Raw genomic sequence first — 21293 nt, forward strand, 5'->3', positions numbered from 1 at the left:
CTTCTGCTAGAGCATTTCCCCCTGCTGTCTTGAGAGGTGGGTGGTCCAGGAGGGTGTTGTAAGTGATTGCATTCAACCTGAGGCCAACCCTGGCACATCCTGCCTCTACTCTGTTCAAGAGCTCCTGTGCCTGCTCCGCACGGTTGGACATCAGACAGATGTCATCTGCATAGTCCAGGTCTGCCAGGACTACAGCGGGGTTTCTTCTAGACTTCCTAGGTGTTATTATGAAGCCAAGCTCCTGCTCCTGCCCACTGATGGCTTTCCTAAGCGCGTAGTCCAGGGATACAATGAAGAGGAAGGGGGCAAGAGTGTCCCCCTGTAGCACGCCTGTTGCCATCCGGGGTTACCACTCTGGCTCTTGTGCCCCTGTACATGGTCTCTATGGCCCGGAGTAGGTTTGGAGGGAACCCGTAGGCCTTAAAGGGGTAGGCTCTTTTTTCGACAACCTGGACCTTATGTACGGCATATTATAAGACGTTTGACTCACCAAGATAACTTTGGTGTAATTCGGAGGCCTGTAAGAAGAAATGTAAAATCCAGTGTGAGCCAAGTATATCCGTGTAATGGCGGCGGATGGGGCACCGAGAATACACCTCGGTGAGTCAAACGTCTTATAATATGCCGTAAATAAAGTCCAGGTTGTCGAAAAAGAGCCTACCCCTTTAAGGATTTTCATCATCACGCCTCTGTGTATTGAGTCAAATGCTTTTTTGAAATCAATTGTAGCGTGTTCTGGGGTTAGAGCTATGACCAGTATAATTCATGATTATACCACGGTTATCACCAATATGAAGGAAAATGGATTTTATCAACTCGTATGGGGCACCACCTTGTTTTGTACAGGGAAACAAGATAACCGTTATCAATAGTCTTAATTATTCATCAATCTCATTCTGTAGGCGGAGTCCTTGACTCAATCAAGTGACTTAAGATAATGTGATGGCGCTCGGACGTGGTCAAAAGTTAATAATGTTTATTGAAATTATACTAATCAATTATCAAAATAATATTGATATAAATATTATTATATTTATATAACACAGTTCAAATAACAGATGAAAAAACACATGTGGCAATATGAAAACACAGCAGAAATGAAAAGAATGATGTCATGGGTTATCACTGCCTATCCTAAGTCTTCTAAGCTTACAACACTTTGGCATCTCACACCACAATCATAGGAGACTGTTGGATACAACCTTAGTAGCGGTGTGTTAGCGCGTTGTCCGGGCGGTGTTGTCTGGCTCGAAGCATGGAGGAGGCACGTGACGTGGTGGTTGCTCAGTTTGATGAAGGGGCAGCACGCCTGCGCTCCCGTTGAAACAGTGATAGTAGCGTTGCTGCGCGAAGTTGAGGTTCGCGGAGTTCAAAGTTCAGTTTCACGAGTTCACAAGTTGCAAATATCTCATTCAAAACCTCTGCTCTCGCCAGAGGTGGATCTTTGAAGAGTATTTTCCTAAGCCCCTGTGTCGACTCAGAGATCTTAGGTAGCAGTCCAGTGTGGATACAGGCTGATCTTATCAACCGGCACAAACTTAGTTACTGGAGAGATGAGAGCACACAAGAGTGTGAAAACAAGAGAGCTGCACAAGAGTGTGAAAAACGAGAGAGAGAACAATGGCGTCTCACAGCTTACCTGCGGCTTGTCGGGGGGTGGGTGCTTGTGACCCCAGTTCGATGATTGGCCAGTTGATTTGTGACCCCTCCTTTGGGGGGGGGGTGGGGTTGAGGATTAAACAGCAATTTTTAGGATATGTTTTAATCCGATCTCATTACCAACACATTGGAAGGACATCAGTAAAAATGACATTATCATATTCAGTACATTGGCTGGAACATATAGAATCCAAACACTTGCATCTTTAATCACACTCACATGTTGGATTCACAATTTTAATACTGCTCTGAGCCCGTTCGCTCCCCAAACCCTGTTTATTCACAGGTATGTCCCCCATTGAAGAATAAACACTGGCACTGGGAGCATGACTCAGTTTCATGGCTGAAACAGTTTTCTTATGAATGCAGGCTCTAGAATCCTCCAGACAATAGTGTGTACTGCAGTTGGTGAGAGACAGAGGGGGGGAGAGAGGCAGAGAGGAAGTGAGAGGGTCGTAAAGTGTTATGTGGGCTATGCTGGTCCTTCCTTTTCTGAAGCCATTTTGGTTGTCCCTCAGATGAGGGTCAATGGCATCTCGAATCCGGTTTAGTATCATGCGGTTGTACATTTTCGCTGACACATGTCAGGCTAATGCCACGATAGTTGTCTGGCTTAGACAGATCTCCAGATTTTGCACCAGGATGATGTTGGAGAGGGACCATATATCAGGCTTGATATTTTCTATCAGAGCTTGGTTGCAGATCTCCAATATGATGTTGTCGAGAGAAACAGCGCTTTTTCCTTGCTTCAGAGCAGACTTCGCTGTGGCAAACTCCTTAGCTGTAAAGGGGCCATTGTCAATCACAAGATTTGTGAGGACTGCAGGTATTTCTTCCTCAGCTCCTTCAACTGTCGGGTGTGTGCCTAGGAGGAAGTGGGTGAACCAGGAGACCACTCTCTCCTCTGGGCTGCAGCCTGCTAGTTGTCCTTCCCTCGACCAAAGAGTCACGGCTCTTCTCTGTCCTGGCCCCACAGTGGTGGAATGAACTGTCCACTGACGTCAGGACAGCAGAGTCACTGCCTATCTTTCACCACAGGCTCAAAACTTACCTCTTCAAGAAGTACTACCAGGATCCTCCCTCTTAAAGCAACTATTATATTTATATTTTGCTACTCTTGCACTTTGGCTTTAGCACTAGATTACGCTCTTAGTCATGTATTTATAAAGGAGATACACTTGGGAGCTCTGGCGAGTAGTAGTACACTGACTACCTATGTTAAATGCAAGTCATTTTTAATTGTCACTTTGGATAAGCATCTGCTAAATGACTATAATGTAATGTGTGTACGTGTGTGTGCGTGTGTGTCCAGGGTGCCGCTGGCAGGCCTGGGGTGGTGAACGCTGCCCCCCTTGCCAGGCTGTTCCAGGTGAGTGGGACCCACCAGCTGAACACCAAGGCTACTGAGGTTCCCACCCGAGCCTCCTCCCTCAACACCAACAATGTCTTCCTGCTGCAGACTGACCACCTGTGTTACCTGTGGTATGGAAAGGTACACTGGGCTAACCCTGACCCTAACCCTGACCCTAACCCCGACTCTGACCCTAACACTGACCCTGACCCTAACCCTGACTCTGACCCTAACCCTGACTCTGACCCTAACCCTGACTCTGACCCTAACCGTGACCCTAACCCTGACCCTGACCGACCACGTACCTGTGGTGTCTAGTAAGTATTTGCAAATAGTATTTTACCTAGGTCTGTGCAGGGTGTGTTGTGCGTTAAGGTGTGTATATAATACGTGTTTGTGTTTCTGTGTGTTTGTGTGTGTGTGCATGTGTCCGTGTGTGTGTGTGTGTGTGTCCGTGCGTGTGTGTGTGTGTGTGCGTGTGAGTGTCTGTGTGTGTGTGTGTGTTTGTGCGCGCGTGTGTGAACGGGCAGGGTTGCAGTGGTGATGAGAGGGAGATGGGCAGGGTGGTGTCAGAGGTTCTGTCCAGACAGGAGAAGCAGGTGGTCTCAGAGAACCAGGAGCCAGCAGAGTTCTGGGTGGCTCTGGGAGGGAAGGCCCCCTACACTTGTGACAAGAGGTACAGTACACACACACAACCATAGCACCAGAAAAAACCTACAACAGGAGTGGTTAAAATGCAAGGAATAATATTTTGAGGCAATAATATTTTGCCCAAACACTCTCTCTCTTCCTTTCTCTTTCTCTCTCTCTCTCTCTCTCTCTCTCTTTCTATCTCTGTACCAACTCTAAACTCACACACACACACACACACACACACACACACACGCCTCCCTCCATACAGCATACATACATACATACACGCACGCACGCACACACACACACACACACACACACACACACACACACACACACACACACACACACACACACATTCATACCTGGGTTCTCATTCACAAAATGGCTTGGATTTGATCTTATGTTGTGCTTAAGCACAATGCTCAATGTGAGTAAGCATTGAGCATAATGCTTGTTGTCTCCCACCCGATGACATCGAGTGGAAGGGACAATAGATAATATTATCTATTATGTTTTCTGTCTAAATAAGAGTCATCTGATCTCCATCCATCCATCTTCATCCGTTTATCCGGGGTCGGGTCGCGGAGGCAGCAGTTCCAGCAGGGGGTCCCAGACATCCCTTTCCCTAGCAGCATCAACCAGCTCCGCCTGGGGAATCTTTAGCCGCTCACTGGCCAGTGCGGAGATGTAGTCCCGCCACCTGGTCCTGGGTCTACCCCGCGGCCTCCTCCCAGCCGGACACGCCTGGAACACCTCCCTAGGGAGGAGTCCAGGAGGCATCCTCACTAGATGCCCGAACCACCTCAACTGGCTCCTTTCGATGCAAAGGAGCAGCGGCTCTACTTCGAGTCTCTCCCGGATGACTGAACTTCCCACCTGATCTCTCAGGGAGACCCCAGCCACCCTCCAGAGAAAACTCATTTCGTCCGCTTGTATCCATGATCTCGTTCTTTCGGTCATGACCCATCCTTCATGACCATAGGTGAGGGTGGGGACGAAGATAGACCGGTAGATCGAGAGCTTTACCTTTTGGCTCAGCTCTCTTTTCGTCACAACAGTGTGGTAAAGCGACTGCAGAACCGCACCAGCTGCTCCGATTATGCTATCCTGTCAAATATAACGACTGTAATGATAATTGTATCCACAATGCACCTAACCCCGATACCAACCTGAGATGAGATGAGAATCCTAACATTTAGAACCAGAACCAAAAAAGCTAATCAACACCTCAAGCTCTGAACTCTGTGGATTTAAAAAGTAGAATAACTATACTTTCACTGAGATGCCAAACATAGTTTTTGATGTACAAAGCAGAATGTACGTGGCAATGGGAAACATGAATAAAGTGTATAGTGTGTGAAGGTGCAAATGTGCATGCAAGTGTGTGTGTGTGTACGCGTGTGTGTGTGTGTGTGTGTGCGTGCGTGTGCGTGTGTGTGTGTGTGTTGTGTGTGCCTGCAGGCAGCAGGCCACTAGTGTCCCTGGTTCAGGAGTCTGGCAGACTGGTGGAATAAACTGTAAACGGTCTCTGAGCCTGCAGGTCTGGGCTTTGAGGCTGTGATACTGTTTGTCAGACGGCAGCTGCAGAAACTGGCCAAGGTTGGGGTGTCTGGGGTCTTGATCTTGGTGTGTGTGTGTGTGTGATTTTGATGTTTTGTTTGTGTTTGTGTGTGTGATATGTTGATATGTGTGTGTGTGATATCTTGATGTATGTGTGTGATATGTCGATGTGTGTATGTGCGTGCGTGTGTGTGTGTGATATCTTGATGTCAGACTGGAGGTGGAGGAGCCAGCCCACAGCCCCAGGCTGTTCGAATGCTCCAATCAGACAGGCCGCTTCTGTATGACCGAGGTCAACGACTTTGCCCAGTCCAACCTGGACGAAAATGATGTCATGCTGCTGGACACCTGGGAAGAGGTCAGAGGTCACATGGGTGTTGTCACACTCCTCAACCTAATCCTAACCCTCACACCCCTCACCCTGACCCTAATCCTCACAACCCTCACCCTCACCCCACTCTAACACTTGAGCAGATGTTCTGTTCTATATTGCTGCTACTTTTCTTATTACTTACACTTAGACCGGAAACCACAACTGCAAAGCAAAGCTCCAGGGTGAATGAAGTTGATCTTTCTGTCTCCTGTCCCTGCAGATCTTCCTGTGGATTGGCAGATCAGCCAACCAATCTGAGACCAAGCAGGCGGTCAGCAGCGCTCAGGAGTACCTGAGGACACACCCCGCGGGGCGGGACCAGGACTGCCCTGTCATCTCGGTCAAACAGGGCCACGAACCCCCCACCTTCACCGGCTGGTTCAGCGCATGGGACCCGCACTGGAGTGTGAGGGGCGCCACTAGAGGGCGCCATTACTGTAGTATAGAACATGATCCCTCCACAGTCTAAATGTGATGGCATCAGATTTGTTGAATGACCTCAGGGATGGAGATGAGACACAGATTCTACCTCTGCAGATTAGTAGGCCACATGTCCTAGTTCAGATGTTGAAATGAATGGGTTGGTTGATGTTCAGTGTTGAGGGGGCTACTGAGTGAATGTGTTGGTTGATGTACAGTGTTGAGGGGACTACCGCCAACCTTCCAATAACCAGCTGTGCTGATATTGTCAACAGGGCGGCAGCTCCTATGAGGACATGAAGAAAAAGCTGGGTGATTTTGCATCAATCTCACAGATCACTGTAGTAAGTGTTTGACCAACTCCCCTTACACCAAATGACTAGCACAAATTCACTAACACAAGTAGACAAATTCGCTCTAACCCAATCTCACTATCATTATGTTAGGGTCTATACAAGTTCAACTGTCTCAAATTGTCCAAGCAACCATTTTTATTATTATTATTTACGATTTTATTTGAACAGGGACAGTACATATTAATCAACAGCACACATTAAAAACATGACTATAAATATGTCAGTATTAGCTTAAAGCTAATTTCCAACTATTGTCCTATAACCTGTTGTTTTGCTCCTATAACCACCTGATATGCTCCTATTTATATGCGATCATGTTTCCTGCCTGCAGAACCTGAGCAGTGCAGATCTGAGTAAGGCTCCTGGTGATTGGGGCATCATCGTGGCCCCAGGTGGTCCTGCCATGGGGGGCCACTCCTCCAGCCCCCCTGCCCCTACCAACCTCCCCTCCCTCTCTGGGACTGAAACTACTCCTTCCACGCCGCCCCTGGGTGGGGGCTCCAGCCTGGCCCCAGAGCTGCTGATTAACAAGACCCCCAGTGAGCTGCCCCAGGGTGTGGACCCCCAGCGCAGAGAGGTGGGCTGTAGAGCTACGTGTCCCTGCCAGAGCCTGTCCGCTAGGCATGAGTCTGTCCACTAGGGATGAGTGCCCACTAGGGATGAGTCTGTCCACTAGAGATGAGTCTGTCCACTAGGGATCAGCCTGTCCACTAGGGATGAGTGTCCAGTAGGGATGAGTCTGTCCACTAGGGATGAGCCTGACAGAGCCTGTCCACTAGAAATGAGTCTGACAGTCTGTCCACTAGGGATGAGCCTGTCCATTAGGGATGAGTGTCCACTAGGGATGAGTCTGTCTTCTGTCCACTAGGGATGAGTCTGTCCACTAGGGATGAGCCTGACAGAGTCTGTCCACTAGGGATGAGTCTGACAGTCTGTCCACTAGGGATGACCCTGTCCACAAGAGATGTGTCTGACAAAACCATACATTGTCAAACTGTCATTACAGTAAATTTCTTGACAAATAAAAACTGGCATTTTTATTAGTATTTGAACACATCCATGACCTAGTATGTAAATGTGAATCACAGACCATGGTCACAGATCTGGCTTATCTGTGATTGGCTGAGTGTGATTTGTGGTTCGGCTGTTGTCGTGCATCTGGCACAATCTGATATTGTCGTGTTGGACTCATTCCTGGAGCATCATAAAAATGTTGTTCCAGGACCATCACTGCAATGGACCAATCATGTTGTTGTGATGTCATAGCTAGAAATTCCTCCCCAAAAAAGCGGGAAGAGAAAGTTGGAGAAAGCGCTTGCCAGTGGCAACTAACTCAAAGGTAATTATTAGTATTTTTTATTATTTTATTATAATGTGATTGTCTGAGATTGAGTACATTTGTGTTACAGAAAGGCCCAGTGGAATCTAGCTGGTGGAAATCTACAAAACAGCTAACCTTAGCAACTAAGCAAGAGTGCCCTTCAGCGCTGAAATGTTAACTGTTAGCTACAGATGTTTTAAATGTCTTCTTGTTACATATAAACAAAAACAAATGTTTGACCGTGGCTTTTGTGAGACATTTTTTATGTTTTTCCAAATCGGTTTTGTGTCGAAATGATAGCTACAGTAGCTAGTTAATGTTAGCCTAGCTAGATGGCCAACTTGCAGACGTTTTCTGTAGCAAGCTACATAAGCACATTAGTGATGTATTTGCCATTAATTTAAATGCAGAGTGTCTTGCTTTGTGACATTATGGATTATATCAATTATATATACTGTAGACAAATGTACTGGATCAGCATATACAGTAGTAAGCAGATGGGCCAATTAATGGTTGCCCTGGGCCATCATAAAAATGTTTGTCCTGGGTCATCATACATGTTTGTCCTGGGTCATCATACATGTTTATCCTGGGTATATATGTTAATCTGCTATATGCTAGATGTTTGTTCTGGGACAGCGTATTTGTCCTGGGCTGATATAAATTCTGTATTGCAGCCCCTTATCAAAAAGAATTGTAGGATACTAAATTTTATGTGTTTGTATATTTTTTCCAGATGGCACCAGTTGCTTCCAAAATGTCCGGTAAATGTCCATTCACCCAGTGTTAGTTGTGGTTGTGGTTATAACTGCAAAATGAAAAATACTGACTGCTTACTGAGTACAGCATACTCTTCTTCACAGATGACCTTGTTGGAACAGTGGGGCCACACTCGATTAGCCTGTCGAGTTTGAAATCCCTTTTTGAGCAGGAATATATAACTGATGAGGTAGCCTTTACCTTCAACAGTGATGCATACCAAATCACATCAGTTGTGTGTGTGCTAACTATATAATTTTTTTAGGTAATCGATGCCATGATACATTTGAAGTGCCAGGTATGTTGAAATGGCCATTTCATTGCTATTAATGTTATTTTTAATAATAACAACAACAATAATAATAATATTAATAATTTGTGTGTTTGTGTGGCTGTTCATATGACTTTCATAGACTTTTCCCAACGTATTCCCAATGTCCAGTCATGTGACAACAAAAATTTTGGAAGGGTCATCAAGAGCTCACAACACATACTTTCTGAAGGTGTGATGCACACATTGACATAATAACAATAACAATACCAATAATATGTATAGTAATAATAATTGAATAAATACATGTGTTGTACTGTATACATAGTATATTACAAATTGGTTTAATAGTAGGATTAGAAGTAATCTCTGTTAAACCTTTTTAACTCTAGAAAGACATCTTCAAAAAGTATGACAAACTGCTCTTTTTTTCATCTTTCAGAACTGTTCTTATTATTATTTCTTCCATTTCTGAAATAAAAAAGAAACATACATTTAACAAGTGTTTATTTATTTACTCAATTCACTTATGTGTTTTTATCATATATAGAAAAAATGACACTTAACTCCTGGCCAAAACCACTGTCCAGGACAAACATGTATATGATGGCCCAGGACAAACATCTATATGATGACCCAGGGCAAACATCTTTATGATAACCCAGGGCAAACATCTATAGGATGGCCCAGGGCAAACATCTACATGATGACCCAGGACAAACATCTACATGATAACCCAGGACAAACATCTACATGATAACCCAGGGCAACCATTAATTGGCCCATCTGCTTACTACTGTATATGCTGATCCAGGACAAACACATGAAAGTACTACTAAGTAGTATTTGTCTACAGTATATGTAATTGATATAATCCATAATGTCACAAAGCAAGACATTCTGCATTTAAATTAATGGCAAATACATAACTAATGTGCTTATGTAGCTTGCTACAGAAAACATCTGCAAGTTGGCCATCTACAGTAGCTAGGCTAACATTAACTAGCTACTGTAGCTATCTTTTCGACACAAAACCGATTTGGAAAAACATAAAAAATGTCTCACAAAAGCCACGGTCAAACATTTGTTTTTGTTTATATGTAACAAGAAGACATTTAAAACATCTGTAGCTAACAGTTAACATTTCAGCGCTGAAGGGCACTCTTGCTTAGTTGCTAAGGTTAGCTGTTTTGTAGATTTCCACCAGCTAGATTCCACTGGGCCTTTCTGTAACACAAATGTACTCAATCTCAGGCAATCACATTATAATAAAATAATAAAAAATACTAATAATTACCTTTGAGTTAGTTGCCACTGGCAAGTGCTTTCTCTTCCCGCTTTTTTGGGGGGGAATTTCTAGCTATGACATCACAACAACATGATTGGTCCATTGCAGTGATGGTCCTGGAACAACATTTTTATGATGCTCCAGGAATGAGTCCAACACGACAATATCAGATTGTGCCTTGCATCTGTGTGACAAAGATTGTAAACAGAGAACAGTGGTTACTGTAATACAGTACATAGATACTAGTTTGATAGTTTACTAGTTTGTTAGTAGATAGTTCGATATGCTAGGACTAGGGTAATACAGTACATAGATACTAGTCATAGTTTGCTAGTTAGATAGTTTTCTACTTAGATAGTAGATATTTAGGTAGGCAAGGACTAGGGTAATACATTACATAAATACTAGTCAGATAGTTTACTAGTTAGATAGTACATAGTTAGATAAGCTAGGACTAGGGTAATACCGTACATAGATAGTTTACTAGTTAGTTGATAGTTAGATAGGCTAGGATGAGGGTAATACAGTATATACTAGTTAGATAGTAGATTGTTAGATATTAGTTAGGCTAGTACTAGGGTAGTCTCTCTCCAGACTGAAATATTACTTTGAATCGCTGCACACCGCATACTACATAATAGAGTCTGTGCCACTTCGCCGCCCAGGCTGGTGTTCTGGGGGGAGTATTGACGGGTCAAAATTGAAAGAGTGACAGGTCGTAGCAGCAAATGAGAGACACTGGCCCAGGTTAGATGAGCGGGGAACATCTATGGGTGGGAGCGCCTGATCGCGAAAGTCGTTGCTGATTGGTGTCACCCGGATTCCGATTAAAATCCTACCAATAAATTGCGAGGATTTGAACATCAGATTTTTGCATGACGTGTTCCAGACCCATAGATAGATCTGCAGCATGCGGTAAGTAGGTAGTATAGCTTACGTAGTGTATCAGAGTAGTTAGCGTAGCTTACGTAGTGTATCAGAGTAGTTAGCGTAGCTTACGTAGTGTATCAGAGTAGTTACCGTAGCTTGCATAGTGTATCAGAGTAGTTAGCGTAGTTTATGTAGTGTATCAGAGTAGTTAGCGTATCTTATGAGAATCTTATGTCAGCGAAAGAACACTCATGGGTCTGGCGTTGAGATTAGGACTAGAGTAATACAGTACATAGATACTAGCAGGGTTGGGAAGGTTACTTTTAAAAAGTAATCCCTTACAGTTACAAGTTACTTGTGAAAAATTGTAGTCAGTAACGTAATCCAATTACCACAATTTTAAAGTAAAGTATGGGATTACTTTCAGTTACTTTTGGATTACTTTAAATTTAATGTACTGTGTATTTAACCAGAAATCCTACATTATTTATTCTTTTTCTGTGTTCTAGAGCTGACAACATAGAACAGCAGTTGCCCAGCGCCTGCCCAGTTAGAGCAAGTTTTAATGCCAAGAGGTTAGGGTGCGTGTCATCTTGCCTTGGCTAGTTAATTGCAGTCTGCAAAACACGACACTCGTTGCTAATGTAGCTAATGTTAGGTGTAAACGTCGGAGCCAGCTCTAAACTCCAGCTCTAATGCATTCTAAGCAGCTGTGATTGACGCTATTCAGCTATACAGCTTGCCAGTGGACACACAGCCTTATATATTATGGATAAAGCACCCACTGACCAGTTTTCCCAGGCAGTTAGTTATAGCTCTTGAATAACACCGACAGGCACTATTGAGTGAAAATAATCTGAATGGGTGCTTGGGTCTGGTTTTCTGGTTGAACATTAGTGCTATACTGTAGAAGCCTATTGCTAGCTAATTTAGCTGTCAGTGGAAGTAAGGTTAACGTTAGCTACCCTAACGTTTGACATTAGCTAACGTTAATTTACCAGCAAATGCTTTTTCAGGTTGGACATTGAGTCCATGGCCGTCGAGAGGGTTTTGTTGGCTGGGAGGCATAGTTTACACTGTGCTGTAATATTGTTGTGGTTCTGTGACAGGTAAATAAAAAAAATGCTGGTATTTCCAGGATTTTAATGCACATTGCGGTATTTCTGCCATGATGCCCGTGCTGCTCGCTGTCTGTCTGGCAGCTGTGGTCCAACGAGCACATATGTGGGAATCTTGTTGGCGCGCTGCGCGCAATTGGTAGCCTATTACTAGCCTACTTCTTTTTTTCTTAAGCTATTTTGTAAAACTGATGAGGAGGCGAGGAGTGATTGTAATCACGCCTGTAATCCCCGTTACTATGCAAATGTAACTGTAATCTAGATTACATATTTTAAATTGTACTGTAACGGATTACAGTTACTGTTTTTTTGTAATCTGATTACCTAACGGCGTTACATGTAATCGGTTACTCCCCAACCCTGGATACTAGTTAGATAGTTTAATAGTTAGATAGTAGATAGTCAGATACGCTAGGACTAGGATAATACAGTACATATACTAGTTACTTAGATGGTTTAATAAATAGGTTAGGACTAGGCATGGAGGCTAGCCTCCCTTAGGGCGGGTTCTTTTCTCTTAAATCAATGTAGTGCCTTTTTTCTTGCTAATTTGTGATTGGCCAAAACACAGAAAAATTACCGCAAGGGAGGACAGTACTCCGGCCCTGTCTGAACAGGATTCAGATATTGACATTTTGTAAATCCAATCAGATTCCAGATTTACCACAGTGAAGGCCGATTGAGTCGGCGTTGATCTGTTTCTCTTCCCTGTGCCATTGGAGACTTTTTGTGTGTTCGTAGCTCCATAATATAATACATCCGAAAGTATTATGGGACATATTATACATCAAACTGTTCGTCTATTTGTCTTGATTCTAGCCATCTAAATATCGAAGCTGACATAAATACTTTTTGAGCTAGAGCCGTCTGAACACGACAGTTCTATTTCGTGGAGCTCCGCCCCACAGGGCTAGCTCCTATTGGCTAGCGAAACCCAGCTAGCTACATTGACTGAAGAAAAAAACATACACGCACCTGTGTCCAACCAGGTCCGGTGCACCACTGTATAAGCGGGCTACGCCCGCACATCTGCTCCTTCGAAATTTTCAGCTCGCATTGCTACTGGAGAAGATAAGAAGATGTCTACTCAGCGGACCCAAGCGGAGCTGGCGGCGTCCTCAGATGACCCCCTGCCGGCGCCGATTGATCCGCCGGATCGTTTCTGTGTCTGCGGCTCCCGCTACAGCGACGTGGGACACCACCTCTGCTTCCGCTGTCTGGGGCCGCAGCACGCCAGAGCGGGTCTGGCTCCGTCCCCCGCCTGCGAGATCTGCGCCCTCCTGGACCCCATGGAGAGGATGCTCCGGGCGCATTTCTTCGCTCCGCCGCCGCTGGAGACTGAAGGTCTGGTCCAGCTGGTCGGCGAGGACATCGGCGCGCCCCCGCAACAACCGGCGGCCCCGATTACCTCCCTCGCGCCTACGGATGATGAGGAAGAGCTCTCCGAGGCAGACGAGGTTCTCTCTGCGTCGGAAGCCACTACGGCTAGTGGCGCCTCCTTCCCGGGGCGGGGTTCCTTCGATCGCGACCTGCCCCGGCTGCTGGAGAGAGCCGCGCATCACCTCGGTATCTCCGTCCCGGAGGTTGCTGCGACTACGGGGCTCCCACTGTGGAGCTCCGTCTGCTACGGGCGTCCCTCTCAGCCTGCTCCTCGTCTCCTGCCGGCTATGCCTGACCTGGAGGCGTACGTCGGTGGTGCAGCAGCGCCACCTATGGCTCTCCCTGACTCGTCTGCGCGAGGAAAACAAGAGTGTCCTCCTCAACTCACCGGTCAGTAGGGAGGGGTTGTTTGGGGCGGCTGTGTCTAACATCCTTGAGCAGTGTCGCAGCCAGGAGCAGGACCGGCTCCTCCTCGCTCGCCACGCTGCTCCGGGGGAGCGCAGTGTGCCGGCACGTCCGCGTGCTCCGGCTGATGCTGCCGCGACTGGGAGCAAGCGCCGGCGGACACACAAGGCTAAACAACCTGCCACGGGGTCCCGCCCCGCTACGGCCCATGGACCGGCTCGCCCGGGCTCCTGGACTGCGCACGCGGCTCCTCCCCCGCGACCTCCCCCTGCCTACCCCGCCCAGGGTGCCGGGACCGGTCCGGCGTCTTCAAGCGCGCCCACCACTCCGCCTCCGGCTTGGGGTAGCAAGAGGCGCACCTATTGACGGTGCGTGGAGATGCGTGACTGTGTTGTGCCCACACCACGCTCTGTTAAGAGCGGCGGTGAGCAAGTTTACCTGTTCAATAAAGCAAACACGATGCAACGTTATCAAGCTGGTTGTAATGTGCAGTCCGCATCTCCTCCCTTTTCAACTACTGTAATGTTCTCGGCTAGAGCCGCTGGGTCTTCTGTGAAAGAGTCAGAATTGACCACGGCAGGTCTCGCCGCAGCTGGAAGACCGGCTCGAGCCGCGGAGTCTTTTCCTGCTAAAGCAGACGTGACTCACGCGGGGCTCGCCGGCTCAGCTGATGTGATGTATTCGGCTAGAGCCACCGGGTCTTCCGTGAAAAAGTCGGAATTGACCATGGCAGGTCTCGCCGCAGCTGAAAAACCGACTCGAGCCGCGGAGTCTTTTCCTGCAAAGAGAGCAGACGTGACGTGCGCAGCTCTCGCCGGTTCAGCGAATGTAATATATTCGGCTAGAGCCGCCGGGTCCTCTGTGAGAAAGTCAGATTTGACCACGGCAGGTCTCGCCGCCCCTGTTCTAAACAGACCGTTTGGGTTTTTAACAGAGGGGATGTGTGCGCCCAGGCCAAGTGCTATGGCTGTACTGCCCTGTTCGGAGTTTTCTCGGGACCGACCGCTGGCGGGGTTTAGCGGCGAAAAAGATGCGCTAGACCCCCAGACGGCGTTCGTTCATTCGGGCCGAGCGTTCGAGCCTCTCCCTGTGTGTTCGACAGGTAGAGAGTTTTCACGCTCACCGGTCAGTGAGAATACTTCCGTGTTTACTGCCTCGGCTGGCTATTTTCATGAGCAGCCGAGGCGTCGCTCCGTCAGTGTGTGTGATACCAACGCTCGGCCTTTAGCTAAAAGGAGCAGGCCTATGGTGTCTGATATCCACACTTCATCTCACAACGTGCACCAGTCGCATGGTTTTCGCCTGGCCGCTTTGTGTGATGTTGGCGCGAAATCACTGCCCGCCTCTCATGTCCCGTCTAGTCGGTCTGCGAAAGACGGCACCTTGACAGATCATGCAAATGAGAAGGCGGGGCTTCCCGCATTGCAACACTCCGCCGTTTTCTCTCAATGGGATGAGCAACGGCGGCTTGTTAGCAATGCGGACGGTGTCGGCTCACTTCCTCTTTTTGTGAATGAAGTGCTTCTTGACAGGAATGCCATTCATTCTCGCGCTGTTCAGGGACATGGAACTCCCAATGGGGATTTTTCATCTCCCTTTCGAGGGTGGCCCGCCTTGGGCCAGGACAGCAGAGTTTCTCAGCTGTCCGGTGGCGGTCAGGGCCAAATTGAACTATGGCAGGTTCCTCGATCTGTTCCCGCGATCTCCGGCACAACCTTTTTCCAACCGCTTCACAGTCTGGCAGGAGAGATGTCTCCTGGACAGCTGGTTGCAGCGTGTTCTACGGGAAGGGTATCTCATTCAGTTTTGTTGCCCCCCACCGCCCTTCATGGGCGTAGTGGAGACAGTGATACCGCGTCCCGCTCAGGCTGCCGCTCTGTCAGCAGAGATTGCAGAACTGATGGCGAAGGGAGCGGTAACTGTGGTCCCGTCAGGCCAGAGGGACGAGGGATTTTATTCCCGCTGCTTCCTCGTGCCAAAGAAGACGGGGGGCGTGAGGCCAATTTTGGACCTCCGCCTTTTCAACAAAACGGTGGCGAATCTGAAGTTCCATATGCTTACGGTGCGACAAATGCTGGAGGCATTCCTTCCCGGCGATTTTTGCACCAGCATAGACCTCAAGGACGCTTACTTCCACATACCGATAGCTCATCGGCATCGGAAGTTTTTGCCTACCTGGGTGTGGCGTACGAATATACCAGACTCCCGTTTGGATATGCGCTCGCCCCCAGAACCTTCTCCAATTGTGTGGAGGCGGCGTTGAGGCCACTGCGCCGGCAGGGCATCAGGATCCTGGCGTACCTGGACGACCTGCTGGTACTGGCTCCGTCGCCTTTGTTGGCTCTGATGCATACCGCCACGGTGGTGCGGCATCTCACCGACCTGGGGTTTGCAATCAACTGGGAGGAGAGTGCTCTGTGGCCGGCCCGTCAGATTGTTTACCTAGGTATCAATCTGGACACGAGCGCCATGAGAGCACGGCTATCCGATTCAAGGAGGGAAACACTGGAGAAGAGTCTCAGTGTTTGCCGTCCTTCTCGAAAGATCGCGGTTCTGTCGATCATGCGCCTTCTGGGTCTCATGGCAGCCGCCCATGTGGTAGTGTCACTGGGCCTTCTTCACATGAGGTGCGTGCAGAGATGGTTCGCGCGGCTTCGTCTGGACCCTGTGAGGCACAGACGGCGCCTTGTGCGGATGCCGGGGTCGTTGTCAGCAGACCTCGACTATTGGAGGGACCGGCGCGTAATAGCGCACGGTGTTCCAATAGGCAGGGTGTCGGCTCACGTCGCTGTCTTCACAGACGCGTCTCTAAGCGGCTGGGGTGGTACATGTCTGTCCCAGGCCGTAGGTGGTTTGTGGGCCGTCGGAGAACGGCGCCACATCAACCTCCTGGAGTTGGAGACGGTGCTACTGGCATTGCGCCACTTTGTACACCTGGTACAGGGGCGCGATGTGCTGGTGCGGTCAGACAACCAGATCACAGTAGCTTACATCAACCGACAAGGGGGAGTCCGCTCGCCAGCGCTTCACCGTCTGGCGGTAACGCTGTGGCGATGGGCTCATGTCAATCTCCGGTCACTGACAGCGCGGCACATTGCCGGCCGTCTGAACGTCGGGGCGGACCTGATGTCTCGGGGCGGGCCTCACCCGGGCGAGTGGAGCCTACATCCTCAGATAGTGGCTCAGCTCTGGACCCGGTTCGGCAGAGCAGGGGTGGATCTCTTTGCTTCGAGAGAGAACGCGAAGTGTCCCCTCTGGTTCTCTCTGAGACAGCAGGACCAGCCTCCGCTGGGCGTGGATGCGTTCGCGCATGCCCCCTGGCCGGGGGCGCTGCTGTATGCTTTCCCGCCGATGGGGCTGATTTTACCATTGTTGGCCAGGGTGCGGTCAGAGGGTGCATCAGTGATACTGATAGCGCCGGACCGCCACTGGGCGAGATGGTATGCAGAAGTGATGGCCATGACTACTGTAGAACCGTGGCACATCCCTCATTGGCCGAACGCTCTGTCCCAGGCGGAGGGCTCAATTTGCGCACCTCCAGTCTTGGGACGGCCGCTGGTGGCCTGGCTCTTGAACGGCGGAGATTGTCTGATAGGGGACTCTCTCCGGCCGTGATCTGTACAATTCGGAGCGCGCGCGCGGCTTCCACTGCCTTGGTTTACTCTGGCAAATGGGCTGCTTTTGCGCGTTGGTGTGAGGAAAGGGACTTCGCTCCCGAGTCATGCTCGGTCGAGGCGATTTTGGAATTCCTTCAGCACCTGTTGGATCATGGTGGCGGTTTGGCAGCATCCACTATCAAGGTGTATGCGTGTGCTATTTCCGCATGCCATGAGGGGTTCGCCAAAACTACGGTTTTCGGGCATCCCCTGGTTAAACGCTTCCTGGCCGGCACGCGCCGTCTTCGCCCTGTGCGTAAGGCTGCGGCGCCGCCTTGGGATTTGCTCTTGGTTCTGGATGCGCTATGTAAAGCGCCGTTCGAACCAATGGAGCGGATATCTCTCAAGTGGCTATCGATTAAGACCGCGCTGCTCCTTGCTCTTACGTCGGGCAAGCGGGTCAGTGATCTGAGGGCGTTGACAGTTTTTCTCATCACGGGTGATGGGAGCAAAGCTGTGTTGCGCACGGATCCATCTTTCGTTCCGAAGGTGGTCCGGGGCGCCTATAGGGCACGGGATTTGGAGCTGGGAGCCTTCTATCCTCCACCTCATGCGAGCGAGGAAGAGGCCCGCCTGCATTTGTTGTGTCCTGTGCGTGCGTTGACGTGTTACGTCCAGCGCACGGCTGCGGTCCGCACCACCCCCCAGTTGTTGGTTTGCCACGGCCCAGGGAAGGTGGGTTCTCCGTTGTCGAAACAGCGTCTCTCCCATTGGATCTGTGAGGGCATCGCCCAGTCTTACGTGACTGCGGGTCGTCCTCTGCCTGGTGCTGTTCGGGCACACTCCACAAGGGGTGTGGCCACGTCAGTTGCCCTGTTCAATGGTGTGTCAGTGGAGGACATCTGTGCGGCGGCGACTTGGTCATCCCCGTCTCCTTTTGTCCGTTATTACCTTTTATCCATGTCCTCTGTCTCTGTGGCGTCATCTGTGCTAAACACAGCCGCCGGTGCGAGCCAGCGTTAGACAGGATTTTTTCATGTAGGTGTTCGGCTCGAGTCGCCGGGTCTTCTGTGAAAGAGTCAGAATTGACCACGGCAGGTCTCGCCGCTACTGGAGAACCGGTTTGAGCTGCGGGGTCTTTTCCTGCTAGGAAAGCAGACGTGACTCACTCAGGTCTCACCGGTTCGGCTAAGGTAGGAGCGGGCCCGTCTAGTGACGTTCCGCTCCTGTTTATGTGTGAGGCTGGGACGGGCTTGTTACGGAGTAACCGCTTTGGTCCAGCTCTCGCCCCACGTGCCTCTCCTTGCCCTCGGCTGTGATAGACTGAGTGTGGCGGGGTGGGGCCAGTGCTTGGGTCGGATCAACTGTTAGTATGGTCTCGCCTTGGAGCCCTGGCTTGTGTCCTGACTGGTTTCCCTTACTGGGGCCAGCAAGAGTGTATGGTGCGGTCGTGTAGCTCCGCTTATGCCAATAGGAGCTAGCCCTGTGGGGCGGAGCTCCACGAAATAGAACGATGGTTACGTATTGTAACCCTAGTTCTATGAGTGGAGCGGAGCCCCACAGGGAACAGACTTGCTGACCCCGCAGTCTGCTCGCTGAAAATTTCGGTTAGGAGCAGATGTGCGGGCGTAGCCCGCTTATACAGTGGTGCACCGGACCTGGTTGGACACAGGTGCGTGTATGTTTTTTTCTTCAGTCAATGTAGCTAGCTGGGTTTCGCTAGCCAATAGGAGCTAGCCCTGTGGGGCTCCGCTCCACTCATAGAACTAGGGTTACAATACGTAACCATCGTTCCACTGGCTGGCTATAGCCTACAACGTTAGCTACGAGGTGAACGTCAGGCTACGGCATAGGCAGGCGCGCAGATTGGCTGGAGGCGCAAACTGTCGGCAATTCGTCCAAAACATTTCTAGAGACTCACCGGATCGGAGAAATCCACAGCCTGGCTCCTGGGTCAGGGTATCATCGTATAATTCCTTATTCCATTATAATTTCAAAACGAGTTTTATTGTTGTTTTGTAATATTTTATCATGAATATGATAAATAAATGCTGCATGTAGTTAAAGAAAGTGTTATTCAGTTTTTCATAAGCTAAAATTGACTGTAAATCCACTTTAAAGCTGATATTTCAAATAAATAACTGACTTAAGGAAAGTGCCCCCCAGCGCCCATGGGCGGTTCGCCTCTCTTCCTCCTGTCCTCCTCAGTTTTTTGAGTCACCAGCCGCCACTGATATATATATATATATATATATATATATATATATATACATATTTGTCTTAAATGGATCCCCAGACTGTCCTGAGTGCACAGCTATGTCACATGCCATGTTTCTGACATGATATCCAGTCAATATAACATTTTTCATGATTGGACATTCCTGACATACCTTGACCCAACCCACATTGAAACCTCTCCAGAGAAGTCATATTATTTAATATTCTCATCGGATTTTGCACAGTATATGTTGAAATATTGAAGAACTGATCCAATGTGTTGTTTGGCAGATATATACAGAGTTTCAGGGTGTAACTGGCCTTCTTATTTGAAATTCTGAATAAACGGAAATAAAATATTCAATTTATACTGTGTACTTAGTCACATTACAGTAATTTGGTAATATCTATGTTAATTATTTAATCAGATTTAACATCTCACAGGTCTTAGCTTTCACCAGATACCAGATTTACCAAATTTGACCTTGTAGTTTAAAAGATAAAGCAGTTAAAACAGGCTGGACAAATTTGGCCGCGAACAACTTGGAAAGGGGGGCAAACAGGAACACAATAGAAGGGTTAAAAAGAGGGAGGCCACATATAAAATAGTTTGTAATTCCTACACCGTTCACCTGATTTGGATGTAAATACCCTCAAATTAAACCTGAAAGTCTGCAAGTAGAGGACATCTTGTTTCATTTCAAATCCATTGTGGTGGTGTATAGAGCCAAAATGATGAAAACAGTGTAATGTTCAAATATTTATGGATCTAACTGTATACTAGTTAGATAATAGATACTTACAGTAGGCTATGAATAGGGTAGTATAGTACATATACTAGTTCTACTACCTCTCTGAGGTGTCTGTGTTCTACTACCTCTCTGAGGTGTCTATGTTCTACTACCTCTCTGAGGTGTCTGTGTTCTACTACCTCTCTGAGGTGTCTGTGTTCTACTAACTCTCTGATACGTGTGTCTATTCCAGGACTACCTTACTGATCTACAGTACCTACCCGTTTCTCTGTGTTCCAGGACTACTGTACTTCTCTGATACCTACCCATGTCTCTGTATTCCAGGACTACTGTACTTATCTGATACCTACCCATGTCTCTGTATTCCAGGACTACTGTACTTCTCTGATACCTACCCATGTCTTTGTGTTCCAGGACTACCTCTCTGAGGCTGATTTTGAGAAGCTGATTGGTTCCTCTCGGCCCAGTTTTCAGCGCTTACCCATGTGGCAGCAGAGCAACCTCAAGAAGAAGGCGGGGCTCCTCTGAGTGGGAGAGGCTTCAGTTGGGATGACAGCTACAGTGCATTAATGATGATGATGATGATGATGATATCTGCCATGCATTAATGATGATGATAATATCTACATTGCATTAATGATGATGATAATGATAACTACAGTGCAATGATGATTATGATGGTAATGATGATATCATATACAGTGTATTAATGAGGACGATATCTACAGTATGATGATGATGATAGTAATGATATCTACAGTGTATTAATGTTGATGATAATGATGATAACTACGTATTCATAATGATGCTGATAATGATGACAGCTCCAGTGTATTAATAATGATAATAATGACAGCTACAGTGTATTATGAGTAGCAAACTTCAGTTGCTTCATTAGATTGTTGAAAATTGTTTTTACATTGTTCAGAAATGGATGACGTGTGTTCCCATGGTATCAAGA

At 47.9% G+C, this 21293-nt stretch overlaps 1 protein-coding gene across 1 annotated transcript in view; it reads left to right on the plus strand.

Moving 5' to 3' along the window:
• vill (villin-like) overlaps positions 1-20860 on the plus strand; it is a gene marked incomplete at both ends in the record, with an annotated part of 60102 nt that extends 39242 nt beyond the window's left edge. Inside the window, 7 exons of the mRNA XM_084453450.1 lie at positions 2972-3151; positions 3541-3686; positions 5420-5564; positions 5800-5985; positions 6275-6343; positions 6687-6932; positions 20747-20860. Coding sequence (XP_084309576.1) covers positions 2972-3151; positions 3541-3686; positions 5420-5564; positions 5800-5985; positions 6275-6343; positions 6687-6932; positions 20747-20860 — 1086 coding nt within the window. The remainder of the gene's footprint in view (positions 1-2971; positions 3152-3540; positions 3687-5419; positions 5565-5799; positions 5986-6274; positions 6344-6686; positions 6933-20746) is intronic.
• Between the last annotated feature and the right edge of the window lie 433 nt (positions 20861-21293).

This window comes from Borostomias antarcticus (assembly GCF_949987555.1).
Source record: "Borostomias antarcticus genome assembly, chromosome: 2".
In the NCBI taxonomy this organism is placed as follows: domain Eukaryota; kingdom Metazoa; phylum Chordata; class Actinopteri; order Stomiiformes; family Stomiidae; genus Borostomias; species Borostomias antarcticus.